The sequence below is a fragment of the Rhinolophus sinicus genome, linkage group LG10 (genome assembly GCF_036562045.2).
Source record: "Rhinolophus sinicus isolate RSC01 linkage group LG10, ASM3656204v1, whole genome shotgun sequence".
Classification (NCBI taxonomy): Eukaryota; Metazoa; Chordata; class Mammalia; order Chiroptera; family Rhinolophidae; genus Rhinolophus; species Rhinolophus sinicus.
Window position 1 is genome coordinate 33,757,294 of NC_133759.1, and position 24,484 is coordinate 33,781,777.

Genomic DNA, 24,484 nt, shown 5'->3' on the forward strand with positions numbered 1-24,484 from the left:
ACAAAGACTCCCTCTGCTAGGTGGCGGGTGCAGGGAAGATTGGAGTGGGTGAAGGATAAAGCCACCTGTGGACACCCACTCCTCTGGAGTAACCAGTGGGTGGCCCAAACCAGGTAGGACAAAGCTACCTGGGGAGCTGCCCATCTGCCAGACCCTCCCAACCCGAAGAGACTGTTCTCCGTGAAAGTGGAAAGAAAGCCAAGTACATCATCCTTCCAACTCTCCTTCATGCAGCCTCCCAAAATTCCCAGCAATTGTTGTGGATTCTTGGAGATCGTACTGTGTGTCATCCTAACCTTGCAAATAAGGATGGATCTCCCTTGCCTGCTAGTATCCCAGTCGGAAAATTAAAACTGGCACCCTTCACTCCTCAGTGTGAGAAATGGCAGGGACCCTGAACTGGCTGTTTATGGATATACTCTGGCCAACATTTAAGAACCAAGACGCATAGGAGTCATAGTAGTTCAGTGCTGAGTGGCCAGGGACTAGGACACGGGTGGCCCCCCCAAATCCTCACCCTTTGCTTTCCCTCTTACTGCAGTCTCTCACCTGTGCAAAGACACCACTTTTAATTATTTCTTTTTTATTAAAATACTGTTATACCCAGTGGAATGCAGCAGCAATCCTGGTACAGGGTGGCATAACAAAACAGCCATGTTTACATTTTAAATATTTACGATAACTTAAACATACAGACACACATCATGGTCTTTGGCAGAAAACGTTCACAGCACAAAAATACTTTAAAAGAAATACCAAATATTAATCCAAAATATATTAAGTTGTTTTTTTTTCTTTCACAATATTTTTTTGCCTTTTTTTTTCTTTTTTCTTTTTTCTTTGTAAACAATGCACATGAACCAAATGTATTTTTCAGCTTTAAGAGGGGTAGGAGGATTATAAAAATATGCAATTGTCCAGCAAATGCAAATGTTCAAAAAGGAACCATGGGAATAAAATAACACATACAGAACTTAAAAACAGGAAAGGAAAAAAAACAAATATTCAAGGAGAACTAAAAACAGTCAAGACAAACTGCTAAAACCCTCCAATTACTCTTGGGGGGTTGGGGGGCTCTTTAAGACCAGAAGTCAAAGTCACTGCTGCTGGCAGGCTGCCATGTGGATGCTCCACTCTAATTCCAAGCACTGGTCCTGCTTCAGGGCGCTGGGCACGGGTAGCTTGAGGAGCCAGCCTCATGGGTGCTGTTTTGTGATGGAGGCTCCCTCCAAAGAACCACTGGAGTCACATCTTGTAGCTCGTTGACTAGTTTTCACCAGCATAGCTCCCTCTCTCAATCCCTCCAGGTGAGAACAAAGACTCGGATGAGAACAAGGCAATTTCTCCGCTTTTGTTCAATTGGTGCTGGGAAGCCCACCATGGCAATGTCTGTGTGTGCTGGCTCATTTCATGTGGCTCAGGGTTTGTAACAAAACTGACAGGATGTCCCAGGGACAGGAACTGTTGAGCCACTTCAAGAGGCTGGGGATGGAGGGGGAGGTCCCATGGGCATTTAAAGCAGGGCTCAACATGGGAGGAAAAGACAGCCAATATCCTATGGATCAACCAGTATCAAAATCCACGGGCCAAGAACTTGAGAAGGGAGATAACTAGGAGGCTAGTCAGAAGTCACAGGACTCATGGCAGCAGGGATGAGAGCACAGAATGGGGGGACAAGTCCGAAGCAGCATGCTCCAATCTTCTGTTCCACAAGAAAGGGAATTATATACAAACTGCCCAGCAGGTCCCAGTCCACTTAAATAGCTCCACCCACTCCAAGTGAGGGGTTGAGGCTGTGGCTTCTGCAGGACTAATACCTTCAACAGCCCCCCAAACATGCTAGTCTTAGTGATCCCTAGGAGGCAGTGAGTAGCTGAGGAGCAGGTGAGCTTGGCTGGGACCACGCTTAAGCAGAGGAGAACACCATGGCCGAGTTGATTACTGAACCAGCCTACCAGGTGTCCGCAGGCAGCTATCCTTGGAAATCAGCCTCCTAAACCAACATATCCCCTCCCTCCCTGTCTGAGTGCCAACTGCAGTTGCAGAGGGGGCTCAGCTCTCTTTTGGGCCTTCCATTGTTACCCCAGCAGCTAGCCTCGGGCAGAAGGTAAAGGCTGAATCTTCATCCCACATAGGTCCGGGAGGGATGTGGGGCTAAGAAGCAGGGTCTTCTGGGGCGCAAGTGCTCGCACAGCAACCCTCTCCCCTGTGGCATCCCTCCAATGCTCCTGGGGCCAGACAGTCAATGGGAATGAGTGCCCGGTGGGGGAACGTGGGGAAGCAGCAGTTGCAGGGGGCTGCTGGAATGGCTGAGTGGCAGAGGAGTGCAGGGAATGGTTCCGAGTCCCCTCCTTCAGATCAGTATCTCCACCATGTCCGACAAATCCTGGACTCTGGATGCAGCAACAGAGTCTGGAGAGAGACAAGAGTATAGGCACACACCAGTGAGCATTTCCAGATTGCTCTTTTAAATCCTGGAATGTTTTGAACATAGGACATTTCTTTCTTCACCTGCTTTTCCCATCTCAGCTGCCCAGGTATCCAGGTTCCCATGTCTTGGCCAACCAAGCACAGCTCTGCTCCCTCTCAGCTGTCCACCCAGACCACCACCCTCTAGTGTGGAAGATGCATTTGTTCATGACTTTGAACTCCTCAGAGGGCTTGGAGGGAGGGTGGGGAGCCCCAAGGGAGGAAGGCTGCAGCATTCTTTTCATGCCTGTGGTTTTCTGAGATGTGAGGCACAAGCAAATATGCAAAGGCTAATGTGAAAAGGGAGCAAAAAATTTAAATGGCATCTTCTCAAATTTCTCCTTTCCGGACTCTTTTTAAACAAAGTCTTCTAACTTGAGCATGCCATCAGGATAACATGCCAACCTCCATTATCTTAGATATTTAAATTGGCAATTAAATATGTTAGGAAGACTAGGAAAGAGTAGATAAAGTGCCTCCCATGTGGTTGCTTTCTTTCTGAACTTGATCTGTCTATAATCAGGGTTTTCCGTTCCTCTATTCGTGCATCCAACTGGCCCTCCTGTTCCCATTGAGGTGGCCACACACCCTGCTTGCCTGTCTCTGTGCAGGGCTCCCCATGGAGTGGGGGCAATGAATAGGAGGGGTCTGGGAAGGGCCTGGTGCTCCAGTTCACACCCCAGGGCTCCCTCAGCCTTGCCCAGCCCAGCAGCCCGGGGACGTGTGGACTTACCCAGTGAGGCTGTCCTCTGGCCACTGCTGCACCCCAGAAGGCTGTCAGGCTCCTGTGCCAGGCAGGCAGCAGCGCTGTCCGGGGGCCCATCAGTCTGGGTGCTCCCATCTCTGCTCCCATGTTTGGCATGCGCAGGGAGGGGAAGAGTGGCCACTGGCTCCTCCGCAGGGGCCCTTTCTGCTGGGAAGGCAGGAGGTTGAGTTATTTCCTCCTGAAGAACACCCCAAGTTAACTGTACCTATTGGGGGCACATGGTGGTGTGGGTCGCTCTTGGTTTGCAAGAACTTTGATGAAGACTAAATGCTCCTGTTCCCAAATGGGAACAACGATAAGGATTGGTTTCCAAACATTTCGAGTGGGAGAACCCTTCTTTGTAGATTAAATCTTAAAATTAGCGGGACTCGCACATTTCTATGGCATCTGCTTAGAAGGAGGAGTGGAAAGGGCTTGCCTAGAAGGTGCATCTGCTCAGAAAGCTTTATTTTTACTTAGATGCTAAGTGGCTGGGACTGAGGGTGGTGGAATTTATGGAGATGGGGGCGGCTACAGCACCCCTCTTTACACTGTGGAGACAGCTGTGGGCTGCAGGATCATTGGAGCCAGAATATAAGCTGGCTCTCAGGGCAAGAGGTCAGGAAGCCCTGGCTACTCCGAGCCTCAGTTCTGGGAGGAAAGGCCTGGGAGCAACCTCCCACTCTACCTATGCCACCCACCAGCCCCTGCTCACCTGTAGCCAGCCAGGCAGGGGCATCCACTTGCCGCTCACTAGAGGAGAGCCCCTGCCAGCCCTGGGTCCCTGCTGCTGCAGCCGCAAAGATAGATGGCACGGATTTAGCAGGTCGCAGGGAGCCCTGGGTGGCCTTGCCAGGGTCTTTCCTGGAGCGCTGCTGGAGGACCTTGATCACTGCATCCTTCTCCAGGATCTGGGCATGGAGCACCTTTAACCTGAGGGGAAAGGCCATGCCCACACCATTAGACCCACAGATCCAGTGGCCTCCACACTTCCCACCTGGTAAAGTTAGAGGGAAAGCCCTCCCTACAGCCAGTCGGGCTCCTCTTTGTAGCAGGGCCAGGAGGCCTTCAAAAATGTCATCACAGCTCTGGATTTTGATGCTCTGGAAACCACCCCTTATATCAGCAAAGGCAGGTCATCAAGGGGTGGGTTCTGGACTTATCTGATGATAGCAATGGCACAACCCCCATCCTGGGGGGCAATACCCCACAGTTGCTGACAATCAACTGAGCTCAATCACATGAGCTGATGTGCTTGTGCTTTTAGACACTGGTCAAATGAAATCTTGAGGGGCCTCTGGGATTATTTTTAGAGAGTAAATACTAGCTACCCCCAAGCCAGGGACCTAGTCCACATTCCTTCTGGGTGATACATGGTGTAGACTCAGTGGGAAAGTCTTAGTCTCTGATTTACACAAGGGAAGGGGAGCAGGTAGAGGCCCCGAGCCTTGGATGGCATCCAGCACCTCCACAGCCAGGGTCTTCTGGGCAAATCAAGGCCTCAGTTGATATTTCTGGGAAAGAACATGTGTACAGTGCTTGGTTGCAAAACACACAGGGACAGCTCAGAAACAGGAAGGAGTGCTGAGCCATGTGGGAAGAGGGGCCTGTTTATCAGAGAGTAAGGACATGGCAGAGACTGGACATTGTTACCCCTTCCCCCACCTCAGGAGCCTCAGCCTGGCCTGCATTGCCGAACCTGCTTTCCATCTCCTGATGCCTGTGGCCTCCGGCGAGCAGGCCCTCGTTAAAGCTGCTGCTGGGTGAGGGCTGGGGGGAGTGTCGGATGAGAGTGGTATCGCGCTGGGCGGCAGCTGTGGCGGCTGCATCCATGGCAAACTGCCTCATGGCACGTTCCTCCAAATACTTCTGTTCCCACTTGGTCATGTCGGCCTCCAGGGCCAGGATCTGCTCCTCCTTCTCTCGCAGTTGCTCTGATAGCCGCAGGGCGCTGAGCTCCGGAGACCCACCACTGCCACTGCTACCACCAGGGGTGCCAGCCTGTCTCTGCAAAGCAAGGGGCACTGTGGTCAAGGATGGAGGTTGGAGTGTGGTGGCCACTGGTTCTTGCCCCTACACTATGCCTGTGCTCGTTCAGCCATTCACAGCCCGCTCTCCCCCAACCCTGCTTCCACTCAGAGACGAAGAAGATGGCACGGGTCCTCACATCCATGCCCTGAATCCTGTGGACCAGGGCACAGGAACGATCAGGTCTGCCTCTGCACAGGTGGCCATATATTATCTTCCAAATGGGGAAGTGGTGCTCTTAATAATGACACCGAGAAAATAGGTGTAAAGTAGGACAGAGCTGGGCATATCAGGCGGTTCGGTCACCCTATCTCTGTGGGAAGGGTAGTAGAGAGAGAACGCTATCGGGTTCGTACACACCAGAGTTATTTACACAGTCCAAAGTGAGGATAAAAATTTAGGATCTGGGCGATCATCTTCCCTCTTGATCTTGGGGAAACACAAGAGCTGGCTAGTCTTTTACATCAAGGCTCTGAGCTACTTTCTCTAGAGACCAAGGATGCCAACCCCAGCTGCTCCTGAGGACAGAAGCCCAAGTTTTGAGTCCCTGAGATCGGCACATGGCCAAGTGGCAGAGCCTCTGCGGAGACTGATGGCTAGGAGGGGCCTTGCCACAAGGGTGGAACAGAGATCACCCTTGCTTTCCAAGGGGGGGGGGGGGGGGCTCAGCCTGGATCTCTGCAGGAGCTCCCAGGGGCTTCAGAACTGGCCTCCTCAGGTGCTGCCCTAGCTCTGCCACTTCCACAGGGCTTTTCCCAGCTCACCTGCTGTGCACGCAGGGCCTTGAGTTCCTGCTCTAGGCGCGTGCGCAGACGTAGCTCTAACTGCTCACGCTTCTCGCATGCAGCCTGCAGCTGCCCGAGCGCCTGCTGCAGCCGCTCCACTTTCTCCACATAGGCCTGCTTCTTACGCAGCTCGTCCTCAGCTCGCGCAGCCCGGCCCTGCGCATTGCTCAGAGCCTGCTCCAGCAGCTCCGCACGCCGACGCTGGTCCTCAATGGCACCGCGCAGCAGTGCTATCTCCCGCTCCAGCTTCTCCTGCTCCTGCTGCTGCTCATAGCCTGCAGGGAGAGGGGGAGAGAGAGAGAGAGAGAGAGAGAGAGAGAGAGAGAGAGAGAGAGAGGCTCAGTCGGTGACAGCGAACACCCTAGCTGGTCCCCCTGAGCCCCCACTGTGCTGACCACTGCATGAGCATGATTGCATCCTGTGCTTTCAACAACCCCAGGAGTTATTATAACCATTATCAACCCCATTTCTGGGCAAGAAAACTGAGGCTCAGGTTTAGTTACGAGTATATAGCAGTGCCAGACCAGAGCCCTTACAGTGATGACGGCTGTACTGCCTCTCTCCTGGGACAGGGACTTGCCACGGCACAGCCCCACAAACACTGTCCACTTGGGCTGTGTGTCACCATTTCTAAAACGTATTCACAATTTCCCTTGAGCCTCGTGATGACACTAGAGACTGGCCAGACAGGAACAGTGATGCCCATTCACAGGTGAGAAGGTGGAGGCTCAGCTGGACTGTGACATGGTCATCATTCAAGTGACAGAGCGAAGGAACAGGGACAAGAGCCACCATTTGTGACACCACAAGCCAGGCATCTACACTTCCTATTCCACTGAAGCTTCCAATAACAGCCCCTCAAGGTAGATGTGTGACCCCCAACCTACAGGGAGGAAACAGAGGAAGTGAACAGTGCTGCCAGGATGGAAACCCAGCTCGGGCTGGCTCCAAAGGAGCAAGCTGCTTCTGGCTCTGGGGTAAGGCCCTAAATCCAGGTTTCCCAAAGTAGGCTCCAGGGCTCGCCCGCTTTAGTGTGAAATTACCTTCCATGGCCTGGGGAGACCACTGAGATGTGGGCAACAAGGCTCATAAAGAAATGCAAATTGCGGAGCACAATGCTAAAGACTGTCATCCAAAGATTTGTGTCTGAGGTACCAGCTCTCCTGACTTTTAAACTGTGTTGTTAGCTGCCCAGGGGAATTCTGCTCAGAGCTCAGAGACCCTTGCCATATAGTTGGGCCAGCAAGGCCTGAGGCAGACCACCAAGTCCTGCAGCCGATGCTCTAGACTTAAATCCGCCTCCCACACCAATCCCCTTGGGAATCCCAGGTTGGTCCCCCACGGTGTCGACTGCCAGCCTTGCTGGAGGACAGAAGAGGGCCGGGGGCTCTGGGGTCTGCCTGATGAACTCGGACGCACTGTCTCCAGAGCAGCCGCCACTTGGCACGTGTAGCTATTGAACACTTGAAATGTAGCTACGCAAGGGAGAAACTAATTCTTCATTTTATTTAATTTTAATTAATTTTGATCTTTGAGTCCCATGAGGCTAAGTACCTATCATACAGGACAGTACAGGTTCCAGAAGAGAAGACTGAAGGCTTGGGACCTGGGCAGGCAGAAGGGAGGAATCATGTACTCAGGGCACTGAGGCAGAAGAGGGAGGACACAGGTGACCCAGGTCAGCTCTGTCTCCCTCTGGACTTTCGAAGGCTGAGCACCTCATTCCTTGGTGTGGAGGGAAAAGACGGGGAAGCTCATATTATTGAAATTGAGCAGTTCATACTGGGCTGTCTCACCATTCAGTAAGTGGGGTGGAGGAGACAGGCGCGAACAGCAGACTGCGAGTTTGGACCTAGAGAAAATGACCACCCCCCGTGGGGATCCACAGCTTAGAAACCTTGCAGGAAGCCTGCGTCTCATCCCAGTTTTATATCATAATGGTATTCCAGCCCAGGAGAGAAGAAACTGCCCAAGGGGGACAGAGCTAGAAGAATCAGGCCTCAGGATTCAAGGCCAGATGCCCAGGGAAGGTAGGGCCTGATCAGAGCGGCCGGAGTTGGGGGTCTGTATGGCCTGCCTAGTGGGAAAACCTGATGGTGATAAGGCATACTTTCCTACCAGTGTTGACTGACCCAGGGTGGGGAAAAAGTGAGGTCAACCAGAGATATTTTCCCGGAGAACTCTGTTTTCCCCATGGCTATAATGGGGCAAGGAAGAGCTGCTTGGCTTTCTTTCCTGAGCTCTTGCTTCTAGTAGCTTCCTGTCACCTTGCACAACCTGTAAGGCCCTGGCAGGCGCTGGGAGTCCTCAGGCTTTGTCCATCCTTAGCCACCAGGATAAAACCATGGACCTATCTGTCTGGGAGGTGAGCTGTCTGAGCACAATGAAGAAAGAGCCTGAGATAGGGTGTAAGGAGGGAGCAGGAAGGCAGGGCGAGCTGTGGAAGGATCAGGGGGATGTGCCTTTCCCCTAGAGAAAGTGAGCCCCCCCCCACCCGCAAGCCCCAGTCTCCCTTTGTGTTCACTCTTTCCTCCCAAAGCAGCAGCAGGCCAAGGGCGCTGGGCCAAGCAGGGAGGGAGCGGCGGGGGGCAGGCTGGAGCTGAACAGCCCAGCGGCTCTGGAATGCCAGGCATCCAGGTCACCCGCGGCTGCAAGATTACTGGCTCCAGTGAGGAGCCAAGAACAGCCTGGCGCTCGCTCCCCAGGGAGCGGAAACGCCTCCAGGCTGGCCCCCCAGAAACTCTAGGCTCCCAGAAACTCTCCTGTGACTTCCTTTCTTTGGCCCCAGAAGTCGGGCCTTTCCTACAGGACACCCCATTCTGCCTCCTCCCAGCAACCGGTCCTCTCCAGATTCCTGCCCCCCCTGCCCTTTCTTCCTCTCTCCCAGAGACCTCAAGTCAGTGCCACCTCACCCTACCCAGCCAGTCCAGGCTAGCCTACCTCCTGGCCTACCCACCTCAGCCCCAACCCCTTCAGTCTCCCCCATTCCCTGCCGTGGGCAGCACAGTCCAGGTCCAGGGCTCTGAGCCCTCTTTGAGGAAGAAGGAGGTGCTGCCAGACAGATCTCAGTCCTGAAGCTGCTCCACCATTTCTGGACACACCCTGCTAGCTGTGCCACCCACAGATTTCCTTATGGGTTCTTTGACTCGTTCTTCAAGGCCACCCTCACCCAGACACCAGCCACCCCCATTCCACTTCTCTGCACAGACCCCAAATATCGCTATAGCACATAGCAAGAGCATATACGGTAGTAGGAGTTCAATAAATAACAGCCTCTCTTTGTCTCTTCTGATTGTTAGTTTCCTGCTGCTGAGCTCAGGGTTTCCTTTGTCCCCCCTCTCCCCCCCACCCTTCCCCTTGAGCCTTCCAGCTGTTTCTTCACCTGTGGCCTGCTCTCCAGCCCTGCCCTCCCCACAGAGCCTCCTTCTCTGGCCACTGGGAAGCTCCCAGTCACTAGTTTCCAGGGCCAGGGCACCCTGTTTCCTTGACTCTGTGGTTAGACCCTGCTCCTTCCTCAAGCTTACCCCCTCTCTTTTCACCTCCTCGCCATGATGTCTTCCTGGGCTTCCTCTCGTCCTCTGCTCAACACCTGCCAGGTACTTAGCACAGTTCTGCTGATGAACAAATGAATGACTAAATGGACTAGCCAATGACGAGCTCAGCCACTCTTTAAAGAGGCTTTGACCACCTCCTTTAGAGAAGCCTCCCAAACCTTTCTTTAGACCGGACCTGTTGGCTAAGCTCCAGGAGCCCATTTTTGAGGCCTGCAGGTGGCCCCACTTGGCCGCCTTGTCATGGCCCAGCTCCATCATGCTCCCTAGCTTCCCACCTGCTCATTGGGCACCCCTAACCTTTTTGTTGCCTATACCTCCCTGGGAAACTCACTCTTCCTTCTCTTTCATATGTCTCCAGGGCTATCCTGACTCCCCACTGCCCAGTGACCTCTGCTTCTGAAGGACACTACACTCGTAGCCAGCACCACAGCTCAGCAAACCACTGCTCCCCACCTGTCCCTCTTGTGTCCACTGATATCTCCAATAAAGAGAGAACCAGATGTTATTTTCCTTCAGAAGCCAGTTCAGTATATGCTGGTACATAGCAGGCATTCAGTAGACCTGTGCTCAAAGCACTGTTTTGACAAGGCCAATCCTCCCTGTTCAGAGGGGCTGCCATGGTCCCACCACCCACACATCTGTCCGGGCTCCTCCAGAGTAAGTGAGACCCCTACTTACTCTGAGCAAGCAGCTTGGCCACCATGTCCTGACTGCCTGCCTGGGCCTCCTGCGTCTTGCTTGCCAGGCGGCGGTTTGCAGATTCCAATCTCTCTGTTTGAAATAAAGGAAAGATGTTTTAAGGAAAGATATTTGAGTATCAGAAGATGCTGCTTGCCTGGGTATGCCCTGGAGGCCTATCTGTGGGGCTGTATCCTCTAAGCTGGGGATGGGGTCAGCTCAGGGCCTAGGAGGAGGGCCACACAGGTGAAAGCTCCATGAGAGGCTCCAAGGTCCAGAACGCAGAGACACGCATCTATTAGAGTGGCCCCCAAGAGGTCTCAGCTTGGCCCCCTTAGAGTCAGTTATAGTTCTTTTTGCAGAGGACAGATTCTGAATAGTTCCCTAAAACAGAGGAATCAAGCCTCTGCAGGCGCTCCCGCCCCTCCACCTGGGTGACCTGCTCTCACCTCTAAGATCCCGGTTGAAGTCCTGCAGCCTCCTCATTTCACTATCCATCTTGTTCCGCATGGTCTTCTCTAGGGCCTCCCGCTTGGACGAGGCTCTCGTCAGGCTCTCGTGGGCCTCAGAGAGCCGCTGGATTTCACTTTCCAGCTGCAAGAGGTAGACAGAAGAGCTGAAGGAAGGGGAGAGCTCCCAGGGGCTGTGTGGCTTCAAAGTCCCCCTCCACGTGCCCAGGCTTATCTGCTCTCCATCAGAGGTGAGAGAGGAGAGGATTAAAAACCCAGGGCAAGAAATCCAGGTGGCAACAGTAGGAGGGTCAGAAGCTTGTAGCCTCCGGAGGTAGATCAGCAAGCAAGGGTACTCTGGAAGAAGCTGCCTCCAGGGTGACTAAATATAGCTTTCTTGTGCCCATGTCCAGAAAGAAGCATTTCACTTTGGTCTGGCTTCTGCTGAGAAATCTTAGCCCAGTGGGCCCTGAGTGGGCACAAAAAAATTCCAGCCATGTTCTGAGGTTTGACCTATCTTGGACACCACAGGACAGCCACAGGAGTCTTGAGGCCACCTGCTAAAGCTGAACACTCAGCGGTAAACCTTCACTAAAGAATGAGGTCCCAGACCCTAGCCTGAGCCACCTCTGCCTGGAGTATTTGATCCTCTGGCCATCGCCATCCACAAAGAGGGCCAGCCTGCCCCTCCTACTTGGCTGCGGGCAGGTTCCGCACGTGCTCCTAGCTGGCCTGTGATTCTAATAAGTCGCTCGTTTTTTCCAAGAGGAGGGGCTTTCTCTTTGGCCAGGGCTGGCCTAGAACAGACTTGCTGTTGTGTGGGGGACACAAAGGGCTCTCTGTGGGAGGTGTCCACGGGAGGGGGTGTGTGCAGGGGAAGGGTGCGAGTGTGCAGGGAGCTGGTGAATGGGCTCTTTCTAATCACCACTGGCCAGCAACTGCTCATGCTCCAGACCTGCTCTGTCGGCCTCACGGCTGCTCCCCAGCTGTCTGGAGTCAGCCTGGGCGGGTGTAAGAGTGATGAGGGGGTGGGGACCAGAGGGATAGGTGAAAAGCCCAGCCAGACAAGCTTTCAGACTCCTCTGCCTCTCTTTCGACTGCCTACTCGCCAGTCAGCCCTTCGGGGTCCCTTCTTCCCCTTTCCCCTAGAGGCTCCAGCAGGGCCTACCTTCTCCATGCGGCCAGCCTTCTCCGCTGAGCTCTCGAGCTCTCTCTGTAGCCTCTCGTTGTCCCTCTGCAGCCTGGCATTCTCTCTCAGCACAGTCTCCATCTGGGCCAGGTGGGCACTGGAGGCCTGGGTACTTGCTGGCCCCTCTACCCCAGGTGGATTGAAGGAGCCTAGGGGGCCATGGCCAAGAGCAGCTGGGTGTGGGGGTGGGGGGTGCTCCAGGGGCTGCTGCAGGTACTGGTACTGCTGCTGCTGCTGGAGGAACACAGGAGGCACCTGTGCCTGCAGGATCCTGGGGAACAGAAGAAACAGTGCTCAGAGACTGCACAGACTCACCCTAGAGCAGTCCTGAATTGGCCCAGCCCTCCTGGGCATATTGGAAAGACAGGTCAACTCAGCCTCCCCACAGTGGGGAAGGCCACTTCCACATGGTGTCTGTGTAAGATGCACAAGGTCTAGGAGACTGGGGCTAGAGGGGCTCTACATCAGGAAGCTTGTTCATTCCCAGCTTCGCTGTGGCCAAGGCCTTGGGGATCAGCCTGAACAGTCCTGGACCTCCTAAACAACCAGTGCTTAAATAAGGCGTCTTAAAAAAATGCACACTTGATCCTTCTGATCAAAAGCAGGTTCTTTTTTGGGTCTAGAGGCCACATCAATCATGACTGAGCACATAGCCTTCCAGGTCCCCGGGCCACTTGGTGGCTGAGCCCCAGCAGCTACCCGTCTCTGTCATGAGCCTCCAATTTCAGGCAGTGCTTTGGCACCTGCCCGTGCAAAACACTCACGTTTTCTCCCTCCTATTTTGGTCCTAGCACTCCTTGCAGAAACATTTTTAGAAGACTGTGGCTTAGGTTAGAGCATGAGACAGATGTCGGGGTAATAGTCTGAGCTCCAGAGTCAGACAAAATAGGAATTCAAATCCCCAAGGTGCCAGCATGGCTCTGCTAAATCATGAAGGTAAGAGTCTCTAGCCTCAAGGGGGTTTGCCAGGGCCACATGAGACCTGGCGGCATGCTGGGTCTATAGCAGGTGCTACCATAATGGTGGCCTATCCACCAGTTCTTCTAACGATGACCATAGCTTACTCTCTGTTTAAATAGTAAACGTGAGACCCAAACACTGGATTTTCTTGGGTATAGGGGCCACCTCTAACCCACTGCAATAGCCTGATTTTAGGGACAATGTTCTAATGGCCTCTAGCACTGGTGTAATACCAGACTCAGGGGCCCGTGTCAAGAGAAGAAGCAAACAGCAAGAGGCACAGAGGGTCACAAACCCTTTCTGGGGCCCTGTGACTCCAAGTGTAAAAGAACAGACTGCCTCAGTTTTACCAGGAACCCCACGAAACCCCATGAAAATTTAATTCCACTTCTGGGTCCATCATCTCAGCACTCATGCCCATCTTCCCCTTGATCCCTCCCCTGAAGCCTTGCTTCCCTGTTCTTCTTAGGACCCTAGGCTGAAAGAAAAGTCCCTGTCCCCAGGTCCCAATAAACAATCCTCATCGGTTCAGCCCAAAGAAGAGGCCGGGCAGATGTGTTTCTCTTACTTCCTAAGGTAGAGCTTCCAGTGAGAGCTGAGCACAGGGTCCCCACTGGAATGTCCAAACTCTCCCTGCACTGCTAATTGTGGCATTCTCAGGGTTGCTTCATGAACTTGCTCCCCCTGCACTGGGCCAGGCAGACACAACTGGCATTCTTTGGGGATGACTTAGCTCCGAGAAAGAATAGTCTCCTTTCCCTTCACACTTGCTCTCCCTTCCCCTCCCCCTCCCTCTCCTTTTTGTTCTCCTGCAAACAGTCTACTTCCTTTCCATGATATTATCTTTTCCTGACAGGGTTCAATAAGGCTGGTCCCAAAGAAGAAACCACGACTCAGCTTCCGAAACTCTCCCTGACCCAGCCCTGAGAAAGGAGATAAGGAGGGGGCCTGGGAGGTGGAGGTTGGAGAGAACCCACAAGCCTCTGGCTCCTGCTTACCAACCCCCTCCAGTCACTCATTTCTCCAGAGCAAGGAAAGGCCAAATGGTGGGAAAGTGGGTGACTAAGTGAAGACTCAGCAGGCATGAAGAGAACCAGACTTTGACCTTGAGCCACCAGCTGAAGGGAGTCTGCAAATCCTCAGGCCCCTCTGTGGGGTTTCCTGGACCCCTGTCGGGGGAGACACGGAGCATATAAAATGAAAAGCCTGTGTCAGCTTCATTTCTAGGAACCCATATGTCTGCAAACTCTTTGGGCTTCCTGCCTCCCCTGATCTCCCTGCTTCCATTCTTGCCCCTTGGGATCCATTCTCTATAAGCAGCCAGAAGGGATTTTTTAAAAAGGTAAGCCAAATCACATCCTCTATTCCTTGATTTTCAGAATCAAACTCTGAGTCTCCCCTGCAGCCTCTCCCAAGCCTCCACAGAAAGGGGCTCGCCTGGATCCAGAATCCTCTCCCCTTACAGGCTCCAGCCACTTGGAGCACATGGAAAAACATGAAAATAAATGAATAATAGAAAGAGATATGGGGAAAGATGTCTAAGGAGGCCACAGGTCCTTTCTGCCTCCAGTTGGGAATGCCTCCCAATAATCACAGAAAGCAAACTGTCCACTTATTCTTAAAAATCTCTAGAGAAGGTGATCCCACCTTCTTCCTACTTAACTTGGAAACAATGTGGCAATGATTCCCAACCCTGTCTTTAGCAAGTTCTTTCCGAAACCTAACTTTAAATCCCCTGCTGTAATTCATACCCTCTGGACACCCCAGTTACTTGACTGCTACAGCTCATGAGACATGGTGTCCATCTCCGAATGAAAGCAAGGTGTGCCACTAAATTCTCATGTGACCTTGGCTAAGTCGCTGTCTCCTTCAGGCATTAGCTCCCCCTTTCCTCTGGGGCTTGCCAGCCCAGATATAAGGGACTGTGTGGAGGCTCTCCACCCTGGAAGGAAGTCAAGAGTTTGAAAGAGCCTAGTGGGCAGTTACCTGACTTCAGCATGCTGGAGGTGCGGGCTGCCTCGGGTGCGGTACCGTGGGTCGGTGACAGCAGTGGTGGTCTCATGAGCTAGCACAACATGCGGGTACTGAGGTGGAGGTCCACGGGGCTCTGGACCCTCGGCAGAAGGGCCCCGGGGTGGGGGACCCTGCTGGTTTCGGGCCAACTGCGGGAAGCTGTGGGAGGAGCTCATGTGACTGGGGGCCCGTGCACCGTTCCTCTCCAGGGACAGCTGCAGGAGCCGTTCACTCAGGGAGCGCACGTGCCCATGCCTCAGCTCCCGCAGGGCTTCATCCTGTCTTCGATTGCCTCCAGGGGCGCCACGGGGATCCCGGTCACTAACATGTGGCCGCAGCCCCGCCTGCTGGGCCCCATAGTATTGTAAGTGGGCTTTTGCCTCCTCATAGGTGGGTAGCTCCTCGCTTTTGCTGGGCTGTGGGCACAGCCGGTAGAGGGTGTTCTCTGCTAAGTGGGTCTCACCGCCGTGGTGCTCCTGGCCCTGGGGCTCCTGCCTTGTGGCCTGTTGCAGCACCTGGCTGTCCTCCGGTGGCAAGATCTCCAGGGAGGCCTGGGGGCTCCCTGTGCCCCCAGCTCCAGCCCCACCCCGCAGGGCCTGCTGCTGAATGGCCAGCAGTGTGCGTGTCTCAGTCAAGTTGCCATAGCGTAGCTGCTCCTGGATGAGGCGATGCAGGACTGTCCCAGAGGAGTCTTCCAGCGTCCTCATGCTTCCTTGGCTTGCACACACCCGTCTGGACAATGGCCAGCGGCACGTGGCCCCAGGGCACCTGGGAGGAAAAAGAAAGAAGAGCCATCAGTGGGAGCACATGGAAAAGGGGGGAACTTTCCATTACAGCATAATGGTAAAGAAGACGGTTTAGAGTGCCACACAAGCCTGAGTTCAACTGCCAGTGCTGCCCCCTACTGATCAAGGCAAGTTACATAACCTCTGAGCCTCAGTTTCTTCATCAGAAAAGTGAAAAGAATGCTTGCCTCCTGGAGTTGAAATTAAAAGCAGCAGTGGCTGTTGAGATCCTGGTGCACTATAAATCCTTGACAATGGATTGCCATTATAATCATATTCATGGAGACTTACTATGCCTAGAGAAAGACACCAGTCCCTAGAAAGTAATCAATAAGGAACCACAGCCTCCTGCAGTTGGTCACCTATCAAAAGCCTGATGAGAGACTCTAGGGCAGGCCTAGTTCAAATCTAACCACTGAACTGTCCCATCCAGGGTTGGACAGGGGCCCAGTTTATTGGCAGTTCAGCCCAGTAGAAGCCCTAGGCAAACAGCACCCAGTACCCTCTAGAATGAAGCATGTCTGAGCCCCAGCATTGGCACAGCTCACTCAACACCCTTTACCCTGCCAAGCCTTCCCTGTCATGGGATGACCTTGGCAGTTACTCTGCAAGGTGAATGGGAAGTAGGAGAAAATGCATCTGAATTGGTGAATAAGGGACGAAAGAGAGGCTACAATAGGACAATGGTTTTGTGAGATGAGGCAAAAAGGTGCCACCCATTAAGATTTGTGGGTCAGTCATAGTCTGTGTTGACAGGATCTGCACTGGCACTCCAGGAAAAAGAAAGGAAGAAAGGATGGATGGTGTCTTTGAGTTTACAATTTACCCCCACCCCCACTGCTTGGGAAAGCCCCCTATCATCCTCCAGCCCCATAGCAGAGGGGCACTCAGCACCTTCTTGACATTAGTAATAGCCACTTGAGCCAAATGGAGGATTAAGGGAGCAAGGGGGAGGCTCTTGGTTGCAGGGACCTGGGGGACGTGAGTGCTGGCAGATAACATCTCCTGAGGATGGTGTTCCCTTCCGACCTTGGGCTCCCAGTGGCTCATGCCTGGAAGGCTGCCTGCCTCACCAGGCTTCCTTTCCACAGCCTCCTCCAACACAAACCTCCAAACAGATTCAGGGAAAGCCAAAGAAAACCCACACCTCCACAGGTCCCGTGTATATGGGGGGAGGGGTGTGGGAGGAATGTGGCCCTTCCTCTCTCACAAAACTAGCCCCAGTGCGCTGCTGCAGTTTGGGTTTGGCAGATTGACAGAGCAGCCATTCCCAATCCACTCCCTCCTCCCAGGTGCTCAGAGCTGAGGAGTGGGAGATGAATCTGGAGGGCTTCTTTGTCCTCATCCTTCCTGGCACTCCATCATGCTGTCCCCTCCCCCTACACACGAGAGGAGTGGGGATGCATGACTCCAGAGCTACCAGAGGCAACACAAACAGGAATCAATTTGCCCTAGAGTTTCATCCGCGGGGCATTTTCTAAATTCATCACCGTCGGGCTGACTCCCGCCGAGGAGGAGCGGGGACTGCAGACCTTTCCGGAAACATTCCTGGCCACCTTCCCCAAACAGGGAGCCTGGGAACAGGGAACACCTCCTCGAGGCCTCTTACCCCGTGTGTGTGGCGATTAAGACCCGCCCATGCACATCCTTTCGGCTGAGCGGCTACTACAATCTGCATACCCCCACCCCTGCGGTGCACCTCGGCTGGGCTAGCGCGCCGGGCTCTCTGAACCCCCACCTTCCTAAGCAAGCACGCATCTCTGGCTTTTGCTTGGGCTCACTCGCCTAAACACCGGAGTGAGGGTCTGTCTCTAAGTCTGATCACGCCGCAGCCAGAGATCCCGTGCTACACGGACTCCCCGCGGACCTCGAGCACTGGGGGGCTGCTGGTGCGCCCAGAGAGCGGGCCGCGGTAGCCGGTGACCCAAGGAGGTCTTTAAGTGTCGCGGGTCCGCCTCCTTCTCTCCCTCGCCAGCCCTCTTTGTTTTCCGAATGCTCCTGCGCTGACGTCACCGGGCTGGACGGCAGGCTGCATTCTTTCTAAGTGAGAGCCAGTTCGTGGCTCCAGAGAGTATTTTCCAAGGAAGACAAAGAGGAATCTTGGGCTAGTTGGGAGCAAAGACACCTGTAACCCCCACCTAACCAGATCAGCCCCCCCCCCCAGGTCCTACGACTTGAATTCGAAGCGGCACCTCCTGCACTATTCCGCGCCCCTCTCCCCGACCCGCGACCAAAACAGGAACCGAGCTTTCTCTAGCGACTGCCCCCCAGGCGACCCGTGGTCCTTCAAGGACCCCCCACCCCAGGCAGGCGGCGCGGCGCACCCCGAGCGGAGTGGCCCTTGCCCGCCTTTGCAGCTGCCTGGAAAGGGTGCACTGTGCCCTGAGGACGCTGGGTCCACCCGGCTCCGGCTCCAGGAAGACCCGCTGCGCCGGAGTTCGGGCTTCAGCGCGTCTCTGCCAGCCCCACACATTCCCCGAGCGCCGAGTAGCCTTCCTTACCGCTGCGGCCCGCGGGGTGCTCGGCTCGGTCAGACCCGACGACCCGGCCAGGCTCCGCTCCGCTCAGCAGCGGAGGTGTGTACTCGGCGGTGTCGCCGACGCTCTGGCCGCTCGGGGTCCAGCGCGCAGCCCCAGGGTCGGCCCCCGCCGGAGGCGGCTGCTATGCCAGGAATGTGAGTTTCAGGTTCCCCCTCGGGATCAAAGCGAACCACAAATAACCTCTCAGCGCGCCGCCCTCCTCGGTCCTACGCCTCCTCCCGCTCCCTCCTCCTGGCCCCCGCCTTCCTCCGGGGAGGCGGCGCTGCGGGCCAGGAGCCGGGCGGACACCGGAGCTCCGTTCCTTCGCTGCCAGGGCCCTCCAGGACGCGCTGTGCCCCTCCCCGCCCCGCTCCCCGCCTACCCCACTCCCGCCACGATTTGCCTTCAGAGCTGCTGGGGACAAATTAATCCAACTCAGCATTATCGTCCCAGCCCCCTCCGCGCCTTCCTCTCACCCCTTCATCCTTTGGACAGAACGACACCGAGGGATGTACATCTATTGTCCCTGAGGAATTCTGGGCGTTACTGCAGGAGAAGGCTGGGAGTGAGGGTGGGGACTGTGTGTGTTTGTGTGTGTGTGTACAGGGGTAGGGAGCACTGCACAATTGTCCCTATCTGCTTAGTTTGGACCGTGCCTCTGCCGAAGAAATGACTGTGCTTCCTGCACGAGCGTCTTCTCTAAGCCCCACGGCTTTCACCGGCAGCGGCGACCTTTGAAATGCACTTTTATTGTTTACAAACACCTTCACCAGCTTTTTAAGGACCTGCCTCCACAGGAAGTGTGAATCTGGGTTGGAAAATGTTCTGGTTAATTTGACCCACCTAACTGACTGAATCATCCTCCGCCAGGCGCACTGTCCAACTCTAACAGAAAGTAGTGATCAGCACCCCTTTACGCAGATCGCACGGCGTGCCACCACCCGCTTTTCACCTCGTCATCTCTTATTCAACCCTCCCAGTCATCCTCCCAGGGAGCTCTGTTACCATCCCTGTGTTATAAATGAGGACACCGGGCTCAGAGAGGTTAATTAGCTTGCCCAGGGTCACACAGAGAGTAAGTGATGAAGCCAGGTAATCACTGGGCTGCAGTTTCTCATTCTCAAAACCTTGTCACAGCCACCAGAATCCAGGCTCCTTCGTGGGACAGGGGAGGCTCTGGGAGCCCACCTCTCTCCATCTGCCTTCTCTCCGTTTCAGTCTCTTCATTTCCTCCTACACCCCTGCCAGCCAGGGGCCCTCCCTTATGTCGACTTTTGTTGCTCCTGCTGTTTCTCCTCTGGATGGGATTTTCTCCTCTGCCTTTAGGACCTTTCTTCCCCCACCTTCCCACTAGGCTGGTCCATCTGTGCTGATGGAAACCCATTCTTCAGAAAGCGCGCTCTGACACAGCTTCCCCATCTGCTGTCCTCTTCCCCCCACAGCTCTGTGTGCCATTTCTGAGCCCTAACCACACTGGGCCTCCCAACACCTCCCAGTGTGTGTGTGGGGGGTGGGGGTGGGGGGGTGGAGTCAGGCTGCTATCCAAGTTGAGAGTCAGGGCCGACTTCCACCCTTAAGCAGGTCATCTCCTCCTCCCCTCACCATGGAGTTTGCAATTCCCAAATCCACTGGAGGGGACCAGGGACAAGAAAACTTTGTAAGTTCAAAGAGCTATTTACTATCCAGGGACATTGTTAATTTTTAATAAGGCCCTCCCCCCAAATTTGTGTATATGTGTGTAATTTACTTGGAAGCCAAATATTGCATTTCAAATAGTGACCAGCTCTGAGACAAATGAAAAAATAAGTCATTTGTGTCAAGCCAAGGGATATTTAGCCATCCAAGGACCATGTTACAAAGAGAAGCTATGATCAATTTGCCACTGTGTCAGCTAGACACACTAGGTAGGAATTTGAGAAATGAAAAGGAAGAGAGAAGAGGTCCCCAGATGGCCTTACCCTGTGGACAGCATTCTTCTTGGAAACACTTAGTGGAGGTGTGAGAGTGAGTGTGGGCATGTGCACTCTGGGGTTGCAAAATAAGGGGAAAGGTCACATGGTACAGTTCTGTCTTTGGGGCGTTTAGGGGACACCTGACAAAACGTTTGACAAACACATTCTTGAGATGGTTGCAGAAAGGGGCAGGCCCCAGGCAGCTAGAGTCAAGGAGATGCATCTTGCAGTGAGCAAGTCTGCTGCAGACATAAATAGACCCTCGTGGCTACTCACCTCTGTGTCCCAGAGCAACAGAAGCTGGAGAGGGATCCCGAAACCTGAATGGGAAATTCATACACACACTTTTCTTCTCCTTTTTCCTCTTCTCTGCAAGGAGGATGGAGGGTAGGGCCTCCTTGGCAGGGCAGGGTCCGAGGCCTCAGAGGAGCCTGCCTCAACTAGCAGCCATAGCTAGCTTTGCAGGGTAGTTGGGTGAGAGGGTCACCACAGCTCAGGTGTGCTGAAGGCAGGTGTGCACAGGTAGGCACTGGGCTGGGCAGCCTGCTAGCACATACACCGTCTTCACTTAAAGTAGGGGAAGAAGGCTTGCCTAGTGAGCTAAGGTTTTCTTCCTTCCAGCTTTGTCTCTCTCCATCCACCTTGATCTTTCCTCCTGCAGGTAATGATTCTTCCCAGATGACAATGTGGCTGGCTGGGTCTGGAATCCCGTTCAGGAAAGATGCAGAGGTGACCCAATTCTCAGAGTAAGCCAGGGTTGATGCCTTTGCTCTGGAAAGTACAGCTCCTAGGGGTGTGGCTGCATCGTAGATGTGTACAGGGTTTAGCAAGGGATCCAGGCACCCACACCCTCATCCCTCCTTAGCCTGGACCTGGGATCAGGCCTGGCCCTGCAGCTGCGTCTCACTGTACCCAACAGGAATATGACGGTGAGTTTGAGCTGGACCCTAGCAGCTCCTTCCTATAGAGCTGGAAAGGGAATGGTCTTCTTATTTCCCAAATGGTTGATTGTTGAAGGAGGCGCTCCAGGGCCACGATGGCAATAACAAAGAAAGACTGCTAGTTGCAAAATCCTCCCAGTTTTCCCTGGACACTTCCTTTGATAGGTTATGGGGAATAGGAAGCCCACCAGAATCTGGAGCAGGTAGCAAATTCACAGGAAGTCCTAGACATTGGGATGGAAGTTCCAATGCTAGGATCTGGCATATTTGAGGGAAGGCATAAAGAAGGGAAGATTGGTTTACAATATTAATGTGACCCCAGACACCTGCCTTTTCTGCACAGCTTCCATGTACCGAGTGAGTACTGATTTGGTGAATGTGCCATTGTGCTTGGAAAGACCCTCTGCTCTTAGCAAGAGGCTGCATAGAATGTGAAGGAGGCCCTTGGTTTGCACGGTTTATTGTAGAGATGAGCCCAGGGCAGGTTTTGGTGGCTGCTGGGTCAGGGCCAGTGTGATGAAAGAGTGCCCCCTAGTGAGTCTCATCCCCACAGCTGGGTCAACTCCTCCCAGGGCTCCCAAGGTGGGTCTTGGGTTCCTGAGAGGGGTAGAAGGGGCATGTTTGGGACACGGTTTCATCCAGGGAACAGATGTCTCCCAGGCCCCCCAGAATGAACTAATGGCTCCCGTTGTGTTTCTGACTTTCCTCCCATTTCAGCCTCTCCTGAGTGGTCTTATTTTATTATATTAAAAAAATTTTTTTTTAGTTTAAATGCATTTTATTTTTAGACAACCTACCTGAACGTTTTTCTTAAAAACAATGCCTCAGCTGCAAATAAATCAAGGTCAAAATAAATGATGAGCTCAAGGTAACATCAGTCCTGTTTGTCCCAGTTTTGGTGTGTGGATGTAAAGCAGCCCCCAGTTATGATAAGTTATGGATCCAAACCACCAACTCTGTTAACATTTTTTTTTTTTTAACTCTCTAAACCATCCTCAAAGAAAATCATATATGAGGTCACACTATCCTCACAGTAGTCCAGCAGAGCAACCACGCCATCTGGATTTGGGTTTTCCCCAATAAAGAACTGGTAGTTTTTGGAATTAGCAAGAAAGTGCTTGATTTGTTCTGCATCCCCTGTCACAAAAGGTTTTACTCTTTTTTGGTCTCTGTGTTTCAAGTTTCCCTGTGATTGATTTCATGGAGTCTTTGATGTACTTCTTGTAGGCTTCTTTTGTGAAGCTGGTTTCCTGCAAATGATGGTTCATGACAATTATCAACACCAGAGACTACTGTGCTTTCCTGTTCTTTCGCCCTCAGGGTCTTCAGCGGAGGCATTTCCACCAATGAGCGAGTCATCAATGTTACCCTCATCAATGTTACCCTCCTGACCATCTTTCCCTCCAGCTCTAGGCACTGTCGGACCATGATCTCCTGGATTTTGGTAGTTGTGGGAGAACATCTCATCATGACTGATGAGATCCAGGTAGATGATCATGATGGCCACTGGAAGGAGACTGCGTCGTGGGGCGCTGGCTTAGCAGGAGCTCGGAGCGAGTGCGATGCAGGGGGAACAGTATAGCTCAATAAAAAGAGAAAAGATTAACAAAATCAAATCATACTACAATGTAAAAAGCAGTGCCCTGTTCTCCCCACCAAGTTCCATTCCCAAGAGACAACCACTTTCAAGTCTTCTGCATATTTTTTTATTTACACCTAAATTTCTGAAAAATACTCTTCTTCTATTTCATGGTGTTTCTGCTTTAGGTATTATCTACCTACTTCCTACTATGACAGATTAGGATAGAGCTCTTTTACACACACACACTCACACACACACACACACGCATGCACACTTCTCTTCCTCCATTCTCTTGATATGGCTATATGACATTTTTTTGGTTAGATCACTATTCAATGTTTATATTATTGTAAGTATGCAAATACTGTTAATAGCTGAATCACACACTGTGCCATGATTACGCTTCCTTTCTTATACTATTGTTTTTATTGGGGTTAAATATTTGTCTCATTTTTAAAAATTTTCTTGGTGTGCTATATATTTATCATTAACTTGTGCCCAAATGGACAACCGGCAGAACCCTAAAATTCCACTCAATGCATGTAGACATGTTGGTGTTCTATCAGGTCCATTTTGGTCTTGGTGGCATCCCTCCTGGGAAGCTGAGACAGCTTTCTCTCTGGCCCCACCAAACAGCTTTCATCTTGAGATCTTCCTTCATCTCCACTGAGGGCCCTTCCCCCGTTTCTCTTCTCTTTGTTTTCCCGTCTGCTAGATTCCTTGTTTTCGTCTTCTAGTAGCTTCCTAAGAATGGATCTGTGGGAGGCAAATTAGAAACAAAAGAGTCTTTTGTGTCTTAGAGTCTCTTTATGCTCATATACTATTCATAGTTGGCTGGGTATAAAATTCTAGGGTAGAAATAATTCTCCTTCTGTATTTTGAAAGGGTTGCTTCATTGTCATCTTGCTTCTAGTGTTGCCATTGAGAAAAAATGATGTGGTTCTGATTGCCGATCCCTGGATATATGTTGTTTTCTCTCTCTCTGAAAGATTTTAGGATTTTCTCTGCGTGTCTGATGTCCTGGACTTTCTGAGTGATGTGACTTGATATGTTTTTGTCCTTTGTTCTGGGCCCTTGATGGGCCCTTCAATCTAGCACTTCATGTCCCCAAGTGCTGGGAAATTTTCTCATAGGATTTCATGGTTACTTTTCTCCTGAAATTTCACTGTTTTCTTTTTTGGAATTCCAGTTATTTGGATGTTAGAGCTCCCAAAGTGATTCTGTAATTTTTAAGTTCTTTTTTTCCTGTTATCTTTCACTTCTTGGGGAAACTTCCACCACTTTATATTTCAATACTTCTAGGTTTTTGCTATCATCTTTAACTTTCAAGAGCTATTCCTTATCCTGTGTTCCCTTTTATAACACCATCTTCTTGTCTCACAAATTAATTAGCTTCTCTTATCCCCCTGAGAGTAGTAATTGCAATGAAAATTCTTTTCTTATTCCAATCTCCACATTATCTCTGTTTCCTTGGAGTTCATTTCTTCTGTTTGTTTGTTTTGTTCTCTGTTTTTCGTAGTTAAGGCTTCCCTCCGATGACTTTGGTTCTTGGCTGTATAGTCCTATTTAAGAGGGTGGCATTTCACAGCTGACAGGAGCCCCATGTGAGTGCAGAGCTAGTTTCTTGGTGGGTCTCACAGAAAAATGATGGGATAGGTTCCTGGCCCTGATGTTGGGGAACCACAAATAGCAGAATATGAAGGTCATTTCCCTTGGACAAGTCAGTGTCCCAGAGAAGAATCCCCTCTGAATCTCCTGCCTGGAGGCTGGAAGCCTGGCTTCCAGCATGTTGAGAGCAGAACAAGGAAGGGAAGCAAAAGGCATTGGGGGAGTGG

The 24,484-nt window shown here is 52.5% G+C and overlaps 1 protein-coding gene across 2 annotated transcripts; it reads right to left on the reverse strand.

The window, feature by feature from the left end:
• Window positions 1-562: 562 nt before the first annotated feature.
• On the reverse strand, window positions 563-18,368 carry AMOTL2 (angiomotin like 2). Of its 2 annotated transcripts, none has more exons than XM_019748266.2 (10): window positions 18,157-18,329; window positions 14,844-15,638; window positions 11,877-12,168; window positions 10,709-10,853; window positions 10,260-10,352; window positions 6,007-6,302; window positions 4,914-5,221; window positions 3,930-4,147; window positions 3,203-3,379; window positions 563-2,412 (listed from the first exon to the last, which is right to left on the reverse strand). In XM_019748266.2, exons 2-10 carry the CDS (start codon window positions 15,575-15,577, stop codon window positions 2,354-2,356), a joined length of 2,322 nt encoding a protein of 773 aa, XP_019603825.2. In that variant the 5' UTR covers window positions 15,578-15,638; window positions 18,157-18,329; the 3' UTR covers window positions 563-2,353. The 2 variants fall into 2 exon arrangements, with proteins under 2 accessions (XP_019603825.2, XP_019603815.2); XM_019748256.2 differs by having other exon boundaries at window positions 939-2,412; window positions 3,203-3,382; window positions 18,157-18,368.
• Window positions 18,369-24,484: the final 6,116 nt, after the last annotated feature.